At 38.3% G+C, this 18,042-nt stretch overlaps 1 protein-coding gene across 4 annotated transcripts in view; it reads left to right on the top strand.

Moving 5' to 3' along the window:
* Positions 1–18,042, top strand: part of WDR17 (WD repeat domain 17) — a 79,246-nt gene that overhangs the window by 54,770 nt on the left and 6,434 nt on the right. For all 4 annotated transcript variants that reach the window (XM_073798694.1, XM_019921576.3, XM_073798695.1 and 1 more), the window contains 10 exons: positions 543–668; positions 1,692–1,847; positions 4,563–4,627; positions 7,278–7,410; positions 7,870–7,961; positions 9,263–9,362; positions 10,197–10,336; positions 14,204–14,315; positions 16,869–17,010; positions 17,287–17,389. In XM_073798694.1, the coding sequence (XP_073654795.1) occupies positions 543–668; positions 1,692–1,847; positions 4,563–4,627; positions 7,278–7,410; positions 7,870–7,961; positions 9,263–9,362; positions 10,197–10,336; positions 14,204–14,315; positions 16,869–17,010; positions 17,287–17,389 (1,169 nt within the window). The remainder of the gene's footprint in view (positions 1–542; positions 669–1,691; positions 1,848–4,562; positions 4,628–7,277; positions 7,411–7,869; positions 7,962–9,262; positions 9,363–10,196; positions 10,337–14,203; positions 14,316–16,868; positions 17,011–17,286; positions 17,390–18,042) is intronic.

The raw sequence follows: 18,042 nt of genomic DNA, 5'->3' as shown, positions 1-18,042 counted from the left end.
AACCGCGTGTTTTGTTTTGAAGACCCTTTTCACCTCAAGAACTATTCGTGATCTTCCACATGGTAATAGACAGCTGAGATTATTTCTGAGCTAACAAAATATGTAATCAAAAAAGTTTGCCACCGACCTTAAACGATTTTAAATTTAGTGTTATTTTATAAATTATAAGTTTCTACTATATACATTTGAATCCAAAATTTTCATATTATACCACACACGCTTATACACGCACATTTGTATATATAGAGGCTATTTGTTGGGACTGTGGGTGATTCAAGGATCTTTTGCAACGAACAAAGCTTTTCCCCTCTGGTCCTCAGTAGACAATTTGGGTGCATGCATTAATCCAACAAGGATCTCAGAGGGCCTAACAAACAAAAAAAGCAAATGGAAACCAGAAACAATAAATAAGATAGAGTATAGTTATTATCCTGGTAATTTTTCAAGTTAGATATGCCTGCATTATATTTTTAAAGGTGCAAAATGCTGTGGGGTTTTTAATTCATTATTCTATCTTTGGATGTTCTGTATCAACTTTTTAGCCTCCAGGTGGCAGTGACAATTTATGGGACTTAGTTGCTGTGATAAAAGGGCAAGATGATAGCTTACTTCCTCAGAACTACTGTAAAGGAATAATGCATTTGAAACATCTGATTACATTCCGAACAGTAAGTAAAGTATGCAGATGTGATGTACTCAAACACAAAATTGTTTTGCCTTTTCACTATTAAAATAGGAAAATTATTTTTTGCATATATAATTAGAGTTGGTAGACTGAAGTAAGTGAACACTGAGGACATAAACCTTCAGTAAAAACTGATCACGAGAGTATCAGTTATTTGGGGAACAGATTAAGGCAGCCATGGTTTTCATAGGTTGAATCTCGTGAAATTCTTCAAAGGTCACCTGGAAAGCCCTTGAAATGCTTTACCTTTACCCTCTTACCAGATGATTGTATGTATGGGCTACTCTGATTTTTGTCTCAGAGTCCTACTAGGCTGTATTCTGGGATATATTTTATTAAAACTGTTCATATTTTATCCCTTAATGAATTTCAGTACAAAACTACTAGTCACCTTATACATGAAGCGATATGCAGTTCCAACAGTAAACCAGTCCTGAGACCAGAAAGAAGAAAAAGCTTTTATATTTGCAATGAAGTATCAGCGGGTGACTATTTAATTGTCAGACCATGGAGAGAATCATGCCAGGGATGTGGATTTGATGGTGATAGGAAGCAGCTATTTTCATAAAGAAGTACGCTTTTAAGTCACAAACTAAACACCTAATGACTGTAACAGTTACCTATTGATAGTATAGAAACCAATTAGAATAATTTTTAGTTTTTATTTTTATTTATTTATTTATTATATATTTTTTCACCAGTTATATACCACTTTATCACTCACTACCTTTTGGCCTCTGGACTTCTGGTGAGTTTTAAGGAAAATGGGATTTAGCTTCTTCCCACCCACACCAGGCATACCCGAGCCCTACTCTTCACCACACCAAAATATTGTGTTTAAAGAGGTGTTATATTTTATAGATAAAAAGCATTGATTTAAAAAAATATTTAATTTCCAGTGCTATATGCTTATAAAATATGTGTCTGTATAATGCTTTTATAATGATCTGTTATCACGAACTGTTGCATAACAAAATTTAGATCATTTCATTTTCTTCTTAACCAGTCTGAAGCCCAAGAGCTAACCACAGTCAAGATGTCTAAATTTGGTGGTGGTATTGGTGTCCCTACTAAAGAGGAAAGACTGAAGGAAGCTGCTGAAATACACTTGCGATTAGGACAGATCCGGAGATACTGTGAGCTGATGGTGGAACTTGGAGAGGTAAAATGTGCTGTTACAGCAAAACCAAGGAGTCTCACACAGTGTTCCGAGTCTCAGTTAGATACTAAATATCAAGCTTGTCTTCTTCCAGGCCTGGTTGGTTCCCTGCCAATCTGATACCAGGGGTATACCTCAGAGCGGTAGCTATCCAAGTGAGATCCCGGCTAGCAGTATCAGCATGCCTGGGAACTCCTCAGACGTGCATTTCCCACCGAAACCTACCGAATCAGGAACTCGGGGGATGGAGCCCAATGACAGGTGCCTTTCTAAGCCCTCCAGCTTCTCTTCCCAACAAGCTAACCTGTGAGAACCACTGTCCTCGACTCTAGTCTTTGATTCCTAAAACAATCTATGTTGGCTAATCTGCTCCCAGTGAATTCCCCTTGCTAATACTGTTTGTCAGTCCCACACTGACCCTCTCTGAGGGTCAGCTGGTGAAGGCGCATTCTGATCTTTAGAGAGCACGGAATCAACAAAACAGTTTTCCAAAAAGGTTTGGATGAATCCATTCTATTAAAATTCAGGATGGTGGTTTCCTTTGGGAAATGGCTGGTGACTAAAATAGAGCAGAAGAGAGGAGGGGCTTCTGTTCCTTGATCTGGGAGCTCGTTACATTAGTATTCAGTTTGGGAAGATTTATTGAGCCTTTCATTTTTTGGCATGTGTACTTTTAGGTCAACAGAAATTCTCCTACCCATGAAAAATAAAAGATTAGAATGACATGGACTCATTCCATGGTTGATAATTTCTGAAAAGCTCTTGGTTAATTAATTTTATAATTACAAAGCATGATATTAGGACTCTAAAAGAAAAATGGTACCGACAAACCTAGTGGCAGGGCAAGAATAAAGGCATAGAAGATGGACTTGAGGACACGGGGGTGGGATGTGGAAGCTGGGGCGAAGTGAGAGTAGCATTGACGTATATACACTACCAGATGTAAAATAGCTAGTGGGAAGCAGCCGCAGAGCACAGGGAGATCAGCTCAGTGCTTTGTGACCACCTAGAGGGGTGGGAGGGAGACTGAAGAGGGAGAGGATATGGGGATATATGTATGCAAATGGCTGATTCACTTTGTTGTACAACAGAAACTAATACAGTATTGTGAAGCAATTATACTCCAATAAAAATCTATTAAAAAAACTAACTTAAAAAAAAAGAATACTTATAAATAATATGAAGTAAAACTAAGCAGTAACATTACATTAAACTGTATCAAAATTAAATTTAGCTCACCTTTGTATTTCCCCATACATTAGAGAAAAACAATGAATTACTCCTTGATCTAAGATAATAAAGTGTACCATTTAAAAATGTTATTTAAAAGGAATTGCAAACTAAAAAAATGTTTAACTTAGGAGCAGTGTGAAATTTTTCTTTTGAAGAAATAAAGGTATGACTTAAAAGTAACTTCTTTAACAGGGCACTTCTAGAAAGAATATCAAAAGTGAAGGAGAAAAAGAATAAATAAATTTGGTAGAACAGTGTAATTCTTTATCTTTCTGAGTTATATATTTGGGTGTATATAATTTTAAATTATATTTAATTCCAATTTAATTCAAGATAATTTAATCAGGCATTTACTTATGGAGCTAATAATTTTGTTGTTGTGCAGTTTCATCAATGGACTTAATGATCCAAAAAACTGTGCTTACAACCCTTTAGAAATATAGGTGTCCTTATAATTGTTCATGATCACCGCCTTACAAATAGCTTCTATTTCTGTAAAATTGATAGTATGAGATTAGGAAAACATTTATTCTTTTCACTTGCAACACATGTTTTTATTGAAAGAGCTTGGTGATTTTAAAGTTAATTTAATCTACATTTCAATTTCTTTCTTCCATTCATCCCTACTATAATAAAGATGAATTTCCCCCAAAAAACATGATTATAAATAATGTAGTGTTAAAAATTCCCTAACCTATTATTTTCAGGCTAATTACCAATTTTCTAGCTTTATTTGCAGTAGAACTTGCCTGTCTCGGAGAGCCTTAATTAAAATGAAGTTTTGATTTTTGTAGTGATATTTCAGAATATTTTCTCCTCAGTTCCCTTCTAGACTTGAATTCAGTGAAATCTGTGTCTTCAAACAACAGTCACAATCAGCCTTAATTGAACAGCGAGCTTCTTTTAGTAGTAGTCTCATTTTTAAAATATGAAGACAGGAATATCAATTATAAAGGGAGAGATGACAATAAATAAAATTTATGACAATGAGTAGGGAAAAAATAAAAATAGAAATAAATGCCATGTTTGTTAACTATAAGTAACAGTGAAATAAAAATTTCAGTGTATATATGACTTTGAAAATAGAACATAGAATACCATAGACCAGATTACTCTGGTGTTGTGTGCGAAGGTGAGTTAGTATATTTTTCAAACTCCATACTTTATGTACTACCCCTTCCCCCAACCTCCTTTCTTTTTCTCTCTCTGCTCCCCCCTTCCCTCCACCTCTCTTTCTTTCTCTGTAGGCTTGGGATTTTCCCTGCTAAATCAGGGAATTTATATATCTTATTTTATTTTAAACTATGGTAATACTTATACCCTAGGGAATGCATGAGATAGTATACAAAAAATATGCCTGGAAATCCAAACGCTCTAATAAAAACTTGTGTTATAAATATGAGTTCATTTTTAAAAAAGTCTGTTAAGAGTTAGCCCGTACAATCAAAATGGGTATGTTTCTGCTCTTCTTTTCTCCTGTTCTAGTGGGACAAAGCCTTGTCAGTTGCGCCAGGGGTGTCTGTGAAATACTGGAAGAAGTTGATGCAGAGGTGAGGCAGAGAGTCTGTGTCCAAACAGATGTTTTACATTTTGTTAAAATAGAAGCAATATATAAGTATGCTAGTAGCCTTTGAGATTTTTTACTTTTATGTTGTTTTAAATGATAACTGAATTTTATGTCTCCTGATACAGTAAATTAAATGAATCGGTTATAAATCATTTGGCGTTCTTATATTTGAGCTGACATCTGATAAGAACAGTGGTAGAAGGCAAATTCCCCCATGTTGATGGAGGAAATGACAGATCAGTCAACATACTCACTGGTTAATGTATTGCTATTGAAATATAAGTGGTAAGATTTCTTGAAGGTTAGCAAAGTTCGTGAAATAGCCATTCTATAAATAATCTCAGAAATTCTCTCTGTGGACACTAATTCCTGCCATGTCCTCTGCATGTATACAAGGTAGTTCTGATGATGAAGAAGCGTTTTACCACTGGACAAGGTTAACCGGATGTCCTTGTTCTAGAATGTAATAAACAAACAAGATTTCTTCTGAGGTGTATTGGTCTCCTAGGGCTGCCATAAGAAAGGACCACAAACCGAGTGCTTAGAACAACAGAAATGTATTCTCTCCCGGCTATCAAGTTGTCAGCAGTGTTGCTTCCTGCTGGAGGTTCTGAGAAGGAATCAGGTCCGTGCTCTCCCCCTGGCTTCTGGTGGTTACCGACAGCCCTTGGCACTGCAGGCTCTGCTAAGTCTTCACGTGGCATTATCCTCCGTGCGTTTCTGCGTCCAAATTCCCCCTTTTTAATAAGGATACCAGTCATATCAGATTTAGAGTTTACCCTAATCCAGTACAACCCCGTCTTAACTAATTATATCAGCAAATGAAGTCACACTCACAGGTACTGTGGATTAGGGCTTCCACCACGTATCTTCTGAGGGGGAAACATAGACTGCTCTCTGTTCTGTTCTATTCATTCGTTCCACAGATATTTAGCACTCACTACGTGCCAGTTACCGTAGAGGACTATTTAATGAGTAATTACCTTGCTTCTGGCATTAAAAATGAAGTTTGGTTTTCATTTCACGGGACAGGGTTTAGAAAAAAATTCAACTGTAACTCACGTGTACCCATAAAATCAATCAGAGACTAAGCATGAAATACAGAAGGATTAACGCATTAGCCGTGGGAAAGTGGACCATTCCCCAGCACCTACTCTCCCCAAATAAGTTAAGCATTAGCTAGCTCCAGCCCTCAGACTGCAGGCTCCTTAGACTAAGCTCTGAGAATCCAAAGTAATTCTAAGTTCATGTGTCTTCTGTTGTGTGTACAATTACTACACGATTGTAAATGTCACTGCTCCCACTGAAACCTTAATAAAGTCAGGTTAGCAGAGGGTATTTATTTCACAAAACAATTTTGTTTCAACCTAAGAAACAACAGTCTTTTTCATTTATCTTTGAAAACCAACACCTGATTTTCTCTGCTCCTTAGTTCACATGGTGGCCAGAAAATCATCTCCCTGCAACTCCTAAGTTCATGTTTTATGCATGCAGCCATTCAGAAAGATTGATCGGCAGTCTCTCAGTCCTATTTCTAAATGCCCAGGAAGAGAATATTGTTTCTAAACAGCTATAACAGGGAAATCAGGGTCAGATGGTAAAAGCCTGGTTGTTAGGGAAGACTCCAGTGACCCCATGAACTGGAGACTGTTAACAGTGATCTAGGCAAACAATAATAAAATTGTTGTTTTATTATTAAATAAAAAAGTGTCTACTGCACCCACCCAAAGGTTGGCAATTGAAATGGAGTTTAATGCAGGTGCCAGCGTAAATTAAATATACCAGATTAGTTCTCAGTAAAACTGAGATTGAACGTTAAGAGTGGCATTAACGAGGTTGGTCACTGAGAAAGTAATGGGGACATAAAACAGGAAAAGAGAAACAGAGACAGACAGACAGACAGTGATGGATGTAGAGAGACAGAGACAGACACATGTATATCCTTCATAATCTTCAAGATCAGGCCCCCGCTCCCCCCTCACATATTGGGAACATTATTTTTCTTTAAGCTACCTTGCCTGGGGCAAAGCTCCTTAACCCTTTCCAGCATATGAGCACAGCAAAAACATAGCCAGTTATGACAGTGAGTAGGGAAAAAAATCAAAACAAATAAATTTCATGTCTGTTAAATATAAGTAACAGTGAAATAAAATTTTCTTGAATTATCCTTTTTTTTTTTTCTTGAATTATCCTTTTTAATGGTTCTTCGGCTACTTGCATTTAGAGGCTCGCCAATCGTGCTCAGTAAAACACTTAAAATTCTCTGTCTTTAGTGAAGTAGACACCCACATATGCATTAATCCAGTTGAGATGGATGTCCCATCACACATATCTGGGTAACAACTTATCAGAAAGATATATTCCTTATTTTAATAGCTAAGCTACATTAATTTTAAGACCTGAAATGTTCATTGCATTTAAAATATGAAAATTTGTAGTTTCCTAAGGGAAAACAAGTACTAACAGTGTTTACTATTTCAGGAAACTTCTGTCCTCCTTATGTGATATGATTATAAATCTAAGTCTTTGTGGATTCTGATGCAAAGTTTAGAGACTTCAGAGAATCTCAGTCAAACTGAGAACCTTGAAATTACTATGTTATATAAAAAAAAGCTTTGTTGTTATTTTATTAGGAGAGCTGATCAGCTGATCCAGGAAGATAAGGATGATGTCATTCCATACTGCATAGCCACTGGCGATGTGAAAAAATTAGTCCATTTTTTTATGTCACGAGGTCAGCTTAAAGAAGCTCTGCTTGTTGCACAGGTACAAACACGTAACGACACGGGCTGGACACGCTGGGAGGGGCGTGTGGGAGGGGGAAGGTCATGTTCACGTGATGGACAGAGTTGTAGATGGCTTGGCTTCTGCCCACCTCCTGACCGTCTTTCTTGGACATTTCAGTCACCCTCTCTTTGCTCTGGCCACACTGAACCTATTTTAGATCTTTAAACATGCAGGCGTCTCTGAACTCTGGCCTTTTCTACGCTGCTGAATGTCGTATACACTTGAACAACTCTAGTAATCATTCACTTGAAGCTTCCTGTTGATACAACAGAGTTCATGGGTTGGTTTTTTGGTTTTTTTTTAATTCTAAGCCTATCTCCAAATCGTAGTATAAATTTCAAACATCATTTAAATATACTTTGTTCAAAAGAATATTCTGAAATCGGTCCATTATCAGCAGTTAGCTACAGATTAACTAAAGATTGCATTAAATTCCAGGCTGCTTGTGAGGGAAATATGCAAACCTTCCATGTTTCAACACCTAAAGGATCTTCTTATTCTGATGATATCTACAAGGAAGACTTTAACGAGTGAGCGATTCATTCTTTGTTGGGGATCAATACTTTTTTGTGGCTGGTTTCCCTTTAAGGCAGTTCATCCTTCTTGGCACGCAGAGGACTTGTCTGTCTCGTGTCCTCAACTGCATTTCTCACCACAGTCATGTTCCGTCACAGCATCCGTCCCTAGACAAGGAGGGAAATGTCAGGCACATAGACACAGCCGCCACACGTCTTATGTAGCTTCCAGAAAAGCAAACTGCATTTCAGTACAGAAATTGCATATAAAGCACCTAAATCCTTAAAATCTGATCAAACCTGCTGGGGAGGAGAGGCAGTAAAAGTAAGATGTGCTGTTTATTAATGTTTCACCCTAGACTCAGTGTGGATAACATCTCCCTGACATCACTCAAAATCCATGACACCCTGGTATTAGCATCTGGAACAACATCTAGGTCTCTTGACATATACACACTACTATATATAAAATAGGTAACTAATAAAGACCTGCTGTAGAGCACAGGGAACTCTACTCAATACTCTGTAATAACCTCTATGGGAAAAGAATCTAAAAAAGAGTGAATATATGTATATGTGTAATTGATTCACTTTGCTGTACAGCAGAAAGTAACACAACATTGTAAACCAACTGTACTCCAATACCAATGTTTTTAAAAATTAAAAAAAAATGAAATCCAAATACTAACATTTTTAAAAGAAATAGAAATTAGGATTCTCCAGCCTTTTGACCTTTTTCAAGTCTAGTAATCTACCTTCCTCTGCGTCTTCTCTTAGCTCCTATCATGGCCCTAGGAAATAGGATATTTAAACTTTTAGGACACTTGACAAGTAAAAATGATCACAAAATGTTAGGCAAATAATGTGTTGGGACTAACGCATTTCTTCCTGGTTTTTTGCTGTTATTCTCTGCCATTTCTAAACTTGGCATTTTAAAGATCTAACATTACACCACCCCTGTTCCAGTCATCACCTAAATCTTGAAAAGTTTCTGTTCAACCTGTAATTCTTCTAAGGTTAACTGCCCCTATAGCTGAGGCATAAATTATTCGAGGTAGGATGGGAAATTCTGAAAATTTGGCTTTTCTTCTGAAAAGAAGAAAAATTGCAGGGGAGAGCAGGTAGCCTTATCAGCTCATCTGCTAAGAAAGACTGCTTTCCTGATTTTCCCCCCAAATCAGGCTTTCTACCTATACCAAGGATATAAAATTAAATCTTGTTGGATCCCTTAAGCAGCTTGTTATAAAAAGGCATCAGTTCACTTTTATGATGGAGTCCTTGTGTTTATATCCAGTACGTACACTTTTTCTTCCTAGACTCCTGCAGGAAGCCTGCAGAGAGCTGGCGGAATGGTATTTTCAGGATGGCCGGGCAGTCCTAGCCGCGTGTTGCCACCTCGCTGTGGATAATATCGAGGTACATTTCAAAGTGGCTCATGTGAATGAAAAGCTCTTAAGATACGTCATGATGTTTGAGGGGGAATAATACGGTGACTTTCTATGTAAGATCTGGTTTTTGCATGCTCTCCAAGCCTGAGCGATTACATGCCCAATAAACACAGATAAACTGTACAGACTATGAGATCTTTTTATTTACCTGTTTATTTATTTTTATTACAAGAGACATACTTGTCAAAACCTTACTTTAAGTATTTCATCATATATGAGAAGCAGGAGTGTGGTAAAGGGAAGAGTCACTGGACTTGGACTCAGAATACCTGACTTTTGAAAGCAGTTATTTTTATAAATACTTTAGTATATTCTTCGCAAGTTATGTTTTTGAGGTATTTTTCATTTGAGCCTCTAATGTAATAGGAAACCATTAAGTAAAGATGTGGGTTCTATTTTGCATGTATCCTTAGCTATGTTGGCCTTAAGGGATAATTGATAGTCATTGTACAGTATCGAGGAAGATTTTACGAATTTACTTTTTTTTCTGATAGAGGGACTGAAGGACATGTTGAGGATACTGCAGAGAGACTGTTATTAATTACAAAAATGTGAGCAAAGGCTCGAAACTCTTAAATTCTGACCTTATAAAATGTGCTCTGTGTCCCTTTATCAGCTTTTCCATCTGAAAACTGTAGTTGCCCTGACATAAGTACTGTAGACAAATGTTACACTCGGTATTTTATAAGAATAATCGATTATAGGTTAATACAACTTTATCTGCTTCACGAGATGAAGTAGGGGAATGATGAGGCTGCCCAGCATCTATGAAACTGAAGGAATTCTTTTCTCATTGAGCAAGCTGGCTATGGCGTACCTGATTCGCGGAAACGAGCTGGAGTTGGCAGTCTCTGTGGGCACAGTGCTTGGAGAGCTGGCAGGACCCGCAACCCACTATGCCCTCGAGCTGCTGGCGAGAAAGTGCATGATGATTCCAATGTGGTGAGCATTTCTAAAGTCAAAGAATAGTTTCCTAGTGATGGAAGCATTTTTTGAATGTGGTAAGTTGCTCTTGATAAGATGTGTGTTGGGAGAATATAGGAGCTCCCTTTTAGATAAAGATAAGATGTGAGCACGAATTAAGAGTGAGAACTACCGTGGCTATGTAGCGAAATCTGCCATCACTTATTCTAAAGTAGCCCAGTTGTAACGTGTAATATTTCAAACACATAAAGCACCATGAGACAGTAAATGTGCACTTCTTAAGATTATCAGGACCACGCATTCCCACTTCCCATTGCGGAGCACAGGCTCCGGACGCGCAGGCTCAGCGGCCATGGCTCACGGGCCCAGCCGCTCCGCGGCATGTGGGATCTTCCCGGACCAGGGCATGAACCCGCGTCCCCTGCATCGGCAGGCAGACTCTCAACCACTGTACCACCAGGGAAGCCCAACATTCCCACTTTTTAAATTCTGCATGTCTACACTCAATCTTGTCAGATCTTGGGTCTTAGTTTGAGGTTTAGAAAATAAAGTCACTTTTCTAATGGAGAGTAATAATAAAGATGATATAGCCGGACACTTGGAACAAACTTGGGCTGTGCTGTAAGAGGCAGACCCGGGAGAGTCCCTGGGGGACCTGGAGCTCCAGCTCACAGCAATTCTCCCTCACTTCTCAGGGCAGACAGTCCTTCATCGTGGAGGAAGGAGATGGTGCTGTCACTCACATGTTTGTTGAATAAAGATGATTTTAGACCTCTGTCTTCTCACGTAGAACCTTGGGAAATTTCTACATAAGCTTGTTTATGAGGACTTTCACGTCTCCCCACTCTACACTCCCTGCACACAGGCCCCCACTCTTACGATGGAGCTATACAGACTCCACTGTTGAACACTACAGATGAGAATCATAGTCATCGCTAGCTAACACTTCCTTACCGCTCACTGTGCGCCATGCACCGTCGTAAGCACTTACGTGCCACATGCGACAGTTCACTCAGAACTATGCGGTAGATGTTGATTTGCCTCTGGTCTCAGTAATTGGTCGTGCCAGGACTCAAAGCTACATAAACTGCCTCCAGTGTTTGCACTCCTAGCTACTGTCTTAGTCAGCTGGGGCTGCTGTAACAAAATGCTACAGCCTGGGTGACCGATACACAGGAGAAATTTATTTTTCATGGTTCTGGAGAGTGAGAAGTTCAAGATAAACTGGCACATTCGGTGTCTGATGGGAGCTGGCTTCCTGTTTCGTAACTGGCTGCGTTTTTGCTGTGCTCACGTGGTGGAAGGGGTGAGGGAGCTCCCTGTGACCCCTTTTATCGGGGTACTAAATCCCATTCATCGCAGCTCTTCCCTCATGTCCCTATAACCTCCCAAAGACCCCACCTCCTAATACCATCCCGCTGGGGGTTAGATGTCAACATAGGGCTTTTGGGGGACACAAACATTCAGTCTATGGCAGCTGTCACACTACACCGCCCCCTCATCCAGGGCTGAGTCAGAAAAAGAGCAGTGCTTCCCGGACTCCTTTCCTGTTGGATCTGGGGGCTTCAGAGAGATTCGGGAATCTCAGAGTTATTCTAATTTTTACCCATATCTTACAGTGATGTAAGAGCTCCCTCCCCCATCAGAATGGAGTGGTGCCCCACCATCAGTCTCAGACTTAAGTGTACCTAACGCAGGCCATCCCTCGAGAGGACCCAGTTCCGTCTCTCGAGAACTATGGTCGTTGGCTCAGACCCAACCGAAAGCACGAGGTCTAACTCACACTACTTAACCCACAAAGGTGACTGACTGACGCTGTGCTAAAAGTCATCATCTAATTCAAATACAATGTGATTACTAAAGTAAAGGTAAAAAAGTAGCGAAACATGGATATTAAATTTTAAAGAGGTTTCAAAATCTTCCACCTGACTCTATGTCTTATTGCTTTTAATATAAAACAAACTTCTCCTTCCTTTTAACTCCCTCCAAGAGTCCTTTCTTAATATAGCCATAGGTTTGTGCACCAGAAACCAGGATAAAGTTCAAACGCTGAAATACATGCATCTGGCTTTTTTTTCCCGAGTGAAATCTAATCCTAATGTTATTTTATAAACCGAGAACACTTCGTGTTTTTTTTTACAGTCACTGGTAAAAGTTTGCTTTTTCTTGGTTGTCATTGCCTATTCACGGTATTCAAATTTATTTTCTTTTTAGCTTTCCATCCACTGGATACAGGTATTATCGAGTTTTATTAAAATCTTCAATTAAAAATTCACATATTTTGTTTTTAGAATACCAACTCTTTACTAAGAAATGATCACTAACTGTTTTTGGTTTATTGCTTTGCAGAATGCCAGTTCATTTATATAGTTTATATAAAACCTAACTACAAAGTAATGAGAACAGTTCCTATAACCTAGGTACAAAATCACTCATGATTTTATACTTTAAACCTGTGTAAAAAATGAACTGTGGCTTTCTACAATAAAACAATAATTAACTCAACTAAGCAAATTAAGATGCCTGTTCTATAGTGAAATTTAAGAGTTTGGATCATTTCGCTGGTCTATATCAGTATATAGAAATATAGACACACATTTTCCCCTACTGGCATACTGAATTTTCAATAAATAGTGAACTAGCCTAAAAAGTAAATAAAATTAGCTAGAATTGCTGTAAATTTCTCTGTGTCAGGATATGATTCTAGGATAAGAAAGTCAGACTTTTGTCTGTAGTTCATAGAAGTTAAAGTAGAATTTTAGCACAGCTTTTTAAAACACTATAAAAGCAAATGATAATTTCTATATTCTCATGGACATTATTAAAAACTGCTATTAAATGTTAGTATCAGAAAACATAAAGTCATACTTTTTATCAAGAACAGATGAATTACTCTAATTTGGAACCTGTAAGAACACTCAAAGATTTACTTGCCCAATGATGATAGAGAATTTGACACGTACAAATTATCCCTATTCCTGTTCTTTACTCAGTGTATTCTGATGAAACATCTCCCTAATATTTTCTAAAATAATTTATTCACTTGAATGACCAATTTAGATTTTACTGAAGGCTGCACAGAGAAGGTGGAGGGGGCTTTACTCAGAGTCCACAGCACAGCCGTGGTAACTTCACATTTGGAATACTGTCTCTTCTAAAGTCATGCGGAATGTCTATCCTTTTCTTGAAAATTGAATGATAATATCGTAAGCTATTAAAAATTAGTGATTTCTCTCTTACGAGGCGTGAAACCAAAACCTCCTCACTTCCTGATTTTTAAGAATGATTTTATACAAAATATTTTAATGTAAAGCTGTGAAAGTCCAGACATTTTTTAAATGTCTGATTTCAAGATGATCTATTCCATTGATTAAATCTTTAGAAAGCAAATCGGGAAACCGCATTTCTGTCTTTGATTTCCACCTAAAGTTTAAGAAATATGCAGAATACCCATACATCTACACTTAAAATATCTAAATATCCATTAGTTTTAATGCGCTGGAAAATGCAGTTGTCCATTGTTGGCAAGTGTAGCAAAAGTTGATGAGAATTAGCTTTCACAGAGTCTGCCTTACAATTCGCTCCAAAGAACACGTCTCATACTACTTAGTTTGGTTAGAGAATTATTCTATAATAACAAAATTAATTGTAAATATATAAGGGCTCAGTATTTAGGAATTTCATAATACGTTTTTTCTTCACGTCCTCTGGTTTCTGTAATCTACATTTAGAGGAGTTTCATCACTAAGTAGGAAATTAGTACTGTTTATGTAAATAGAAAAGCAAGGGAGGTGTAATGAGCCTTCTTCCTTCGAAATAGTTCTAAAATGTTATTTTTAGGCTTTTTCTTCCTCATGGAAGTTTCCCCTTTTGTTATGTGAATAGGAATTTGGCCGTTGATCTTCTCCTGATGACTCCTGACAGCGAACTACAGTTAGTAAAACTCTGTGCTTTCTACCCGGGGTGTATCGAAGAGATAAATGATCTTCATGAGAAGGTATGCTGACGATATTAAGTATTCTACTTTGGAGTGCAGTGCTGTGATTTCATTAGCTTTAGGTTTGGTCAAATAGTGATGCACACAGAGAAATGAATATACGGTTCCGTCAGAATCCCCTCATAAATACCACAAAAATTATAACAATAAGGAAGAACATTTATTGAGTTTCTACTATACGTTTGGAACTGTTCTAAATTTTCACATCTGTTATCTATCTGTTACTTAATTCTCATGAAACTCTGAAAAGCAGGGGATACTGTTCCTAATTTATAAAGAAAGTGAACTCAGAGAAGGTAAGGAACTTTTTTTTTTTTTTTTTTTTTGCGGTACGCGGGCCTCTCACTGTTGTGGCCTCTCCCGTTGCGGAGCACAGCCTCCGGACGCGCAGGCTCAGCGGCCATGGCTCACGGGCCCAGCCGCTCCGCGGCATATGGGATCCTCCCGGACCGGGGCATGAACCTGTGTCCCCTGCATCGGTAGGCGGACTCTCAACCACTGCGCCACCAGGGAAGCCCGGAACTTTTAACTAGTTAACGGTGGGGTGAGAACTTCAACGTTTGTAACTTCACATCCCAAGCCCTTTCCACTTTGCATCTTAAGGTACATGTATGCTAACTTTAAAAATAGGCAGTTTAAGATCTTTAAAAGAATCAGTGAAGTATAATAAAATTGGCATGCTTATTCTGAAGTGCTTTTTAAAAATGCTCCATTACGAATACAGGAATTTATATACCAAGATTACATACAAAAGCAATCAAAATGTTCAACAATAGGGAGATTGTATTAATTACAGTATATTTTGGCTGTGCCACGTGGCTTGTGGGATCTCAGCTCACCAACCAGGGACTGAACCCGGGCCATGGTAGTGAAAGCCCAGAATCCTAACCACTAGGCCACCAGGGAACTCCCCTAAAAATTATATTTAAATATTAAGTCATAAGCTTTTGGAATTTTAAGATAGGATAAGAATTACAGGAATGATCAACCTACCCTTCTTATCATATTATGTGTCAGAATGAAATTTCAGTGGGAACCATTTGCTAATTCCCTCTACTCTCAGAGCATATAGCAAAGTGAAGAAACTTTTTTCTTTCTAACCAGGCACAGTTCCTAGCACATAGTAGTTGCTCAGTAAATAACTGGCATTCAGTGAATAAAGATGGGGAAACAATATGAAATGTCACATACATGAGAGCTCTTTTAGTTTAGTTTGTTGTAATTTTTTTGAGAGAGTTTGAGGGATCTAAAATATTCAGTTTACTTAAATTTTAAACAACGGAAAATATGAAGCTGTGGAATAAACAAATTGAATAAACCATTTTAGTAACTTACGGGGGTGTAAAAAATAGTGAGAAGGAAATAGAGTGACAAATCTCCAAGGAGAGGAGACAGATGACCTAACTGTGGATGAACCACATCATCTGCGGTCACAGCACAAAATATTTTTTGCGGCGGAAGCTCCGTCTCAGTGGTTGCCAAAGACTAGTAAGACAGCAGTACACTATGCCTGTGTTGCTTAGAAACAAACCAACAAACTTTAACACCTAAACTGCACATATCATGAACAAGTCAGAATTTTATCTAAAATTAATTTATAACTTAAGTTAAAATATTGATTTGAGTTGTTAAGTTACTAATTTATAACTTAATTCCTGTCTACGTTATGGAAGCAGAAAAACTTACATGAAGGTGGAGTAGACTCTCAGTTTTAACAGAAGAAAACATTATTTGAAAAGATTGGGAGTGTTGCTTTTCATTTTACAGTAATGAATTCATAGACTCAGATCTCCACTTTGTGGCATTTCGGAATGTCAAAGCTAAAAACGTTGAGAGCTTGTCCTACTCGAAATAAAGTTGCTTTGTCTCAAGGCCAAGTGAAAGTAAATCACTGTGTAGGGAACACGTAAGCATGCACCTTTTATGTTTTCTACATTTAATGTAGTTTTTGAGACTGGTCAGTATATTTGTTCTAAAGTAACTAATTTCAGCGTTTCCTGCTCAATTACATTTGCAGGTACTAATTCTAGTATCACAATCAGGACAAATTTACTTCCACCTCTTTGGGGTTTTTTTTTTTTTTTTTTTGTAGCTTTTTTTTTTTTTTTTTTTTGCGATATGCGGGCCTCTCACTGCTGTGGCCTCTCCCGTTGCGGAGCACAGGCTCCGGACGCGCAGGCTCAGCGGCCGTGGCTCATGGGCCCAGCCACTCCGCAGCATGTGGGATCTTCCCGGACCGGGGCACAAACCCGCGTCCCCTGCATCGGCAGGCGGACTCTCAACCACTGCGCCACCAGGGAAGCCCTACTTTCACCTCTTTTATTAGGTATTTGTGTGATTAAAACTACTGACTCATTAGGTAATACCCTATTTATTGTTATTAGATCTTAAAGATATTCCCATAAGTGTATGCTTTTAGTACAAATTATTTCATTTACATCTGTTCTCAGCAACTTTAATAAGGAGGCATATTGGAAACATTTAGCACTTAATACTATTGCTTTTATCCCTATAAATTTTAGTAACAGTGTCATCAAACCAATTATTTTCTAGTGCAAGCTACCCACAGTAGAAGAATGTATGCAATTAGCTGAGACAGCCCATGCCGATGGCAATATATTTGAAAGTATAAAGTATTACTTGTTAAGTCAAGAACCTGAGAAAGCCCTTCCTATTGGTATTGACTTCATCAAAGGTACGTGTTCAGTTGGTAGTATAGTTTAAAATCTACTCTTTTATTTGGTATTTTCATTCATATCGATAAAAAGGCTTAAAACCAAGCACTAGCTGTCCTGAATTTAAAGAGGAAAGAGATTGCTGCGTGTTTGGTATCGGGACCTGATTGTGATCTAGAAAATAAAGAAGTAGATAGCGTTGACCAGAAAAGAATCAATTACATAAGTTAAAAATTGGATGAACAAGGTTTAATCCTATTATTTAGAGAATCTTTTATTTGGTTTTATTTTGCCAGGATCCATCAGTAGTTCCAATTGGACTTTGGATACCATTTACCCCGTTCTTGACCTACTGAGTTATGTTCGTACTGAAAAATTACTCCTTCATACATGTACTGAGTGAGTACTTTTTCTCCAAAATGCGTAACTGAGCTTACGTAATGTTTCGGAATGGCTGTATTGTTTTTTTGTTTTTTTTTAATTAATTTATTTTTGGCTGCGTTGGGTCTTTCTTGCTGCGCGCGGGCTTTCTCTAGTTGGCGGCGAGTGCAGGCTACTCTTCGTTGCGGTGCGTGGGCTTCTCATTGCAGTGGCTTCTCTTGTAGCGGAGCACGGGCTGTAGGTGCAGGGGCTTCAGTAGTTGTGGCACGTGGTTTCAGCAGTTGTGGCACACAGGCTTAGTTCCTCCGCGGCATGTGGGATCTTCCTGGACCAGGGATCGAACCCATGTCCCCTGCATTGGCAGGTGAATTCTTAACCACTGTGCCACCAGGGAAGGTCCCGGCTGTATTGTTTTTGGTGTTCAGATCAGGAAATAAGATCATCTTGGACAGATAGGTGCATGTGTAGAAAAATTACATTTTAATTTGTGTTATCCTTAAGTAAAAATACAGAGGTCAGTTTGAAACAAATAGTAAATCTTAGTGGTCCCATTTCCTAATATCTAGTGTGTTATGTGTATGTACACACAGACACACACATACACGCCTGGTTCAAATAGGGCCAATTCGGAGCTTTGGGGTGGTTCTGGACCTCATGTCCTCGGTGGTCTG

This window comes from Tursiops truncatus, chromosome 21, assembly GCF_011762595.2.
Source record: "Tursiops truncatus isolate mTurTru1 chromosome 21, mTurTru1.mat.Y, whole genome shotgun sequence".
In the NCBI taxonomy this organism is placed as follows: domain Eukaryota; kingdom Metazoa; phylum Chordata; class Mammalia; order Artiodactyla; family Delphinidae; genus Tursiops; species Tursiops truncatus.
Note: the sequence above shows the minus strand (reverse complement) of the source record. Positions and strands in the feature narration are given on the sequence as shown.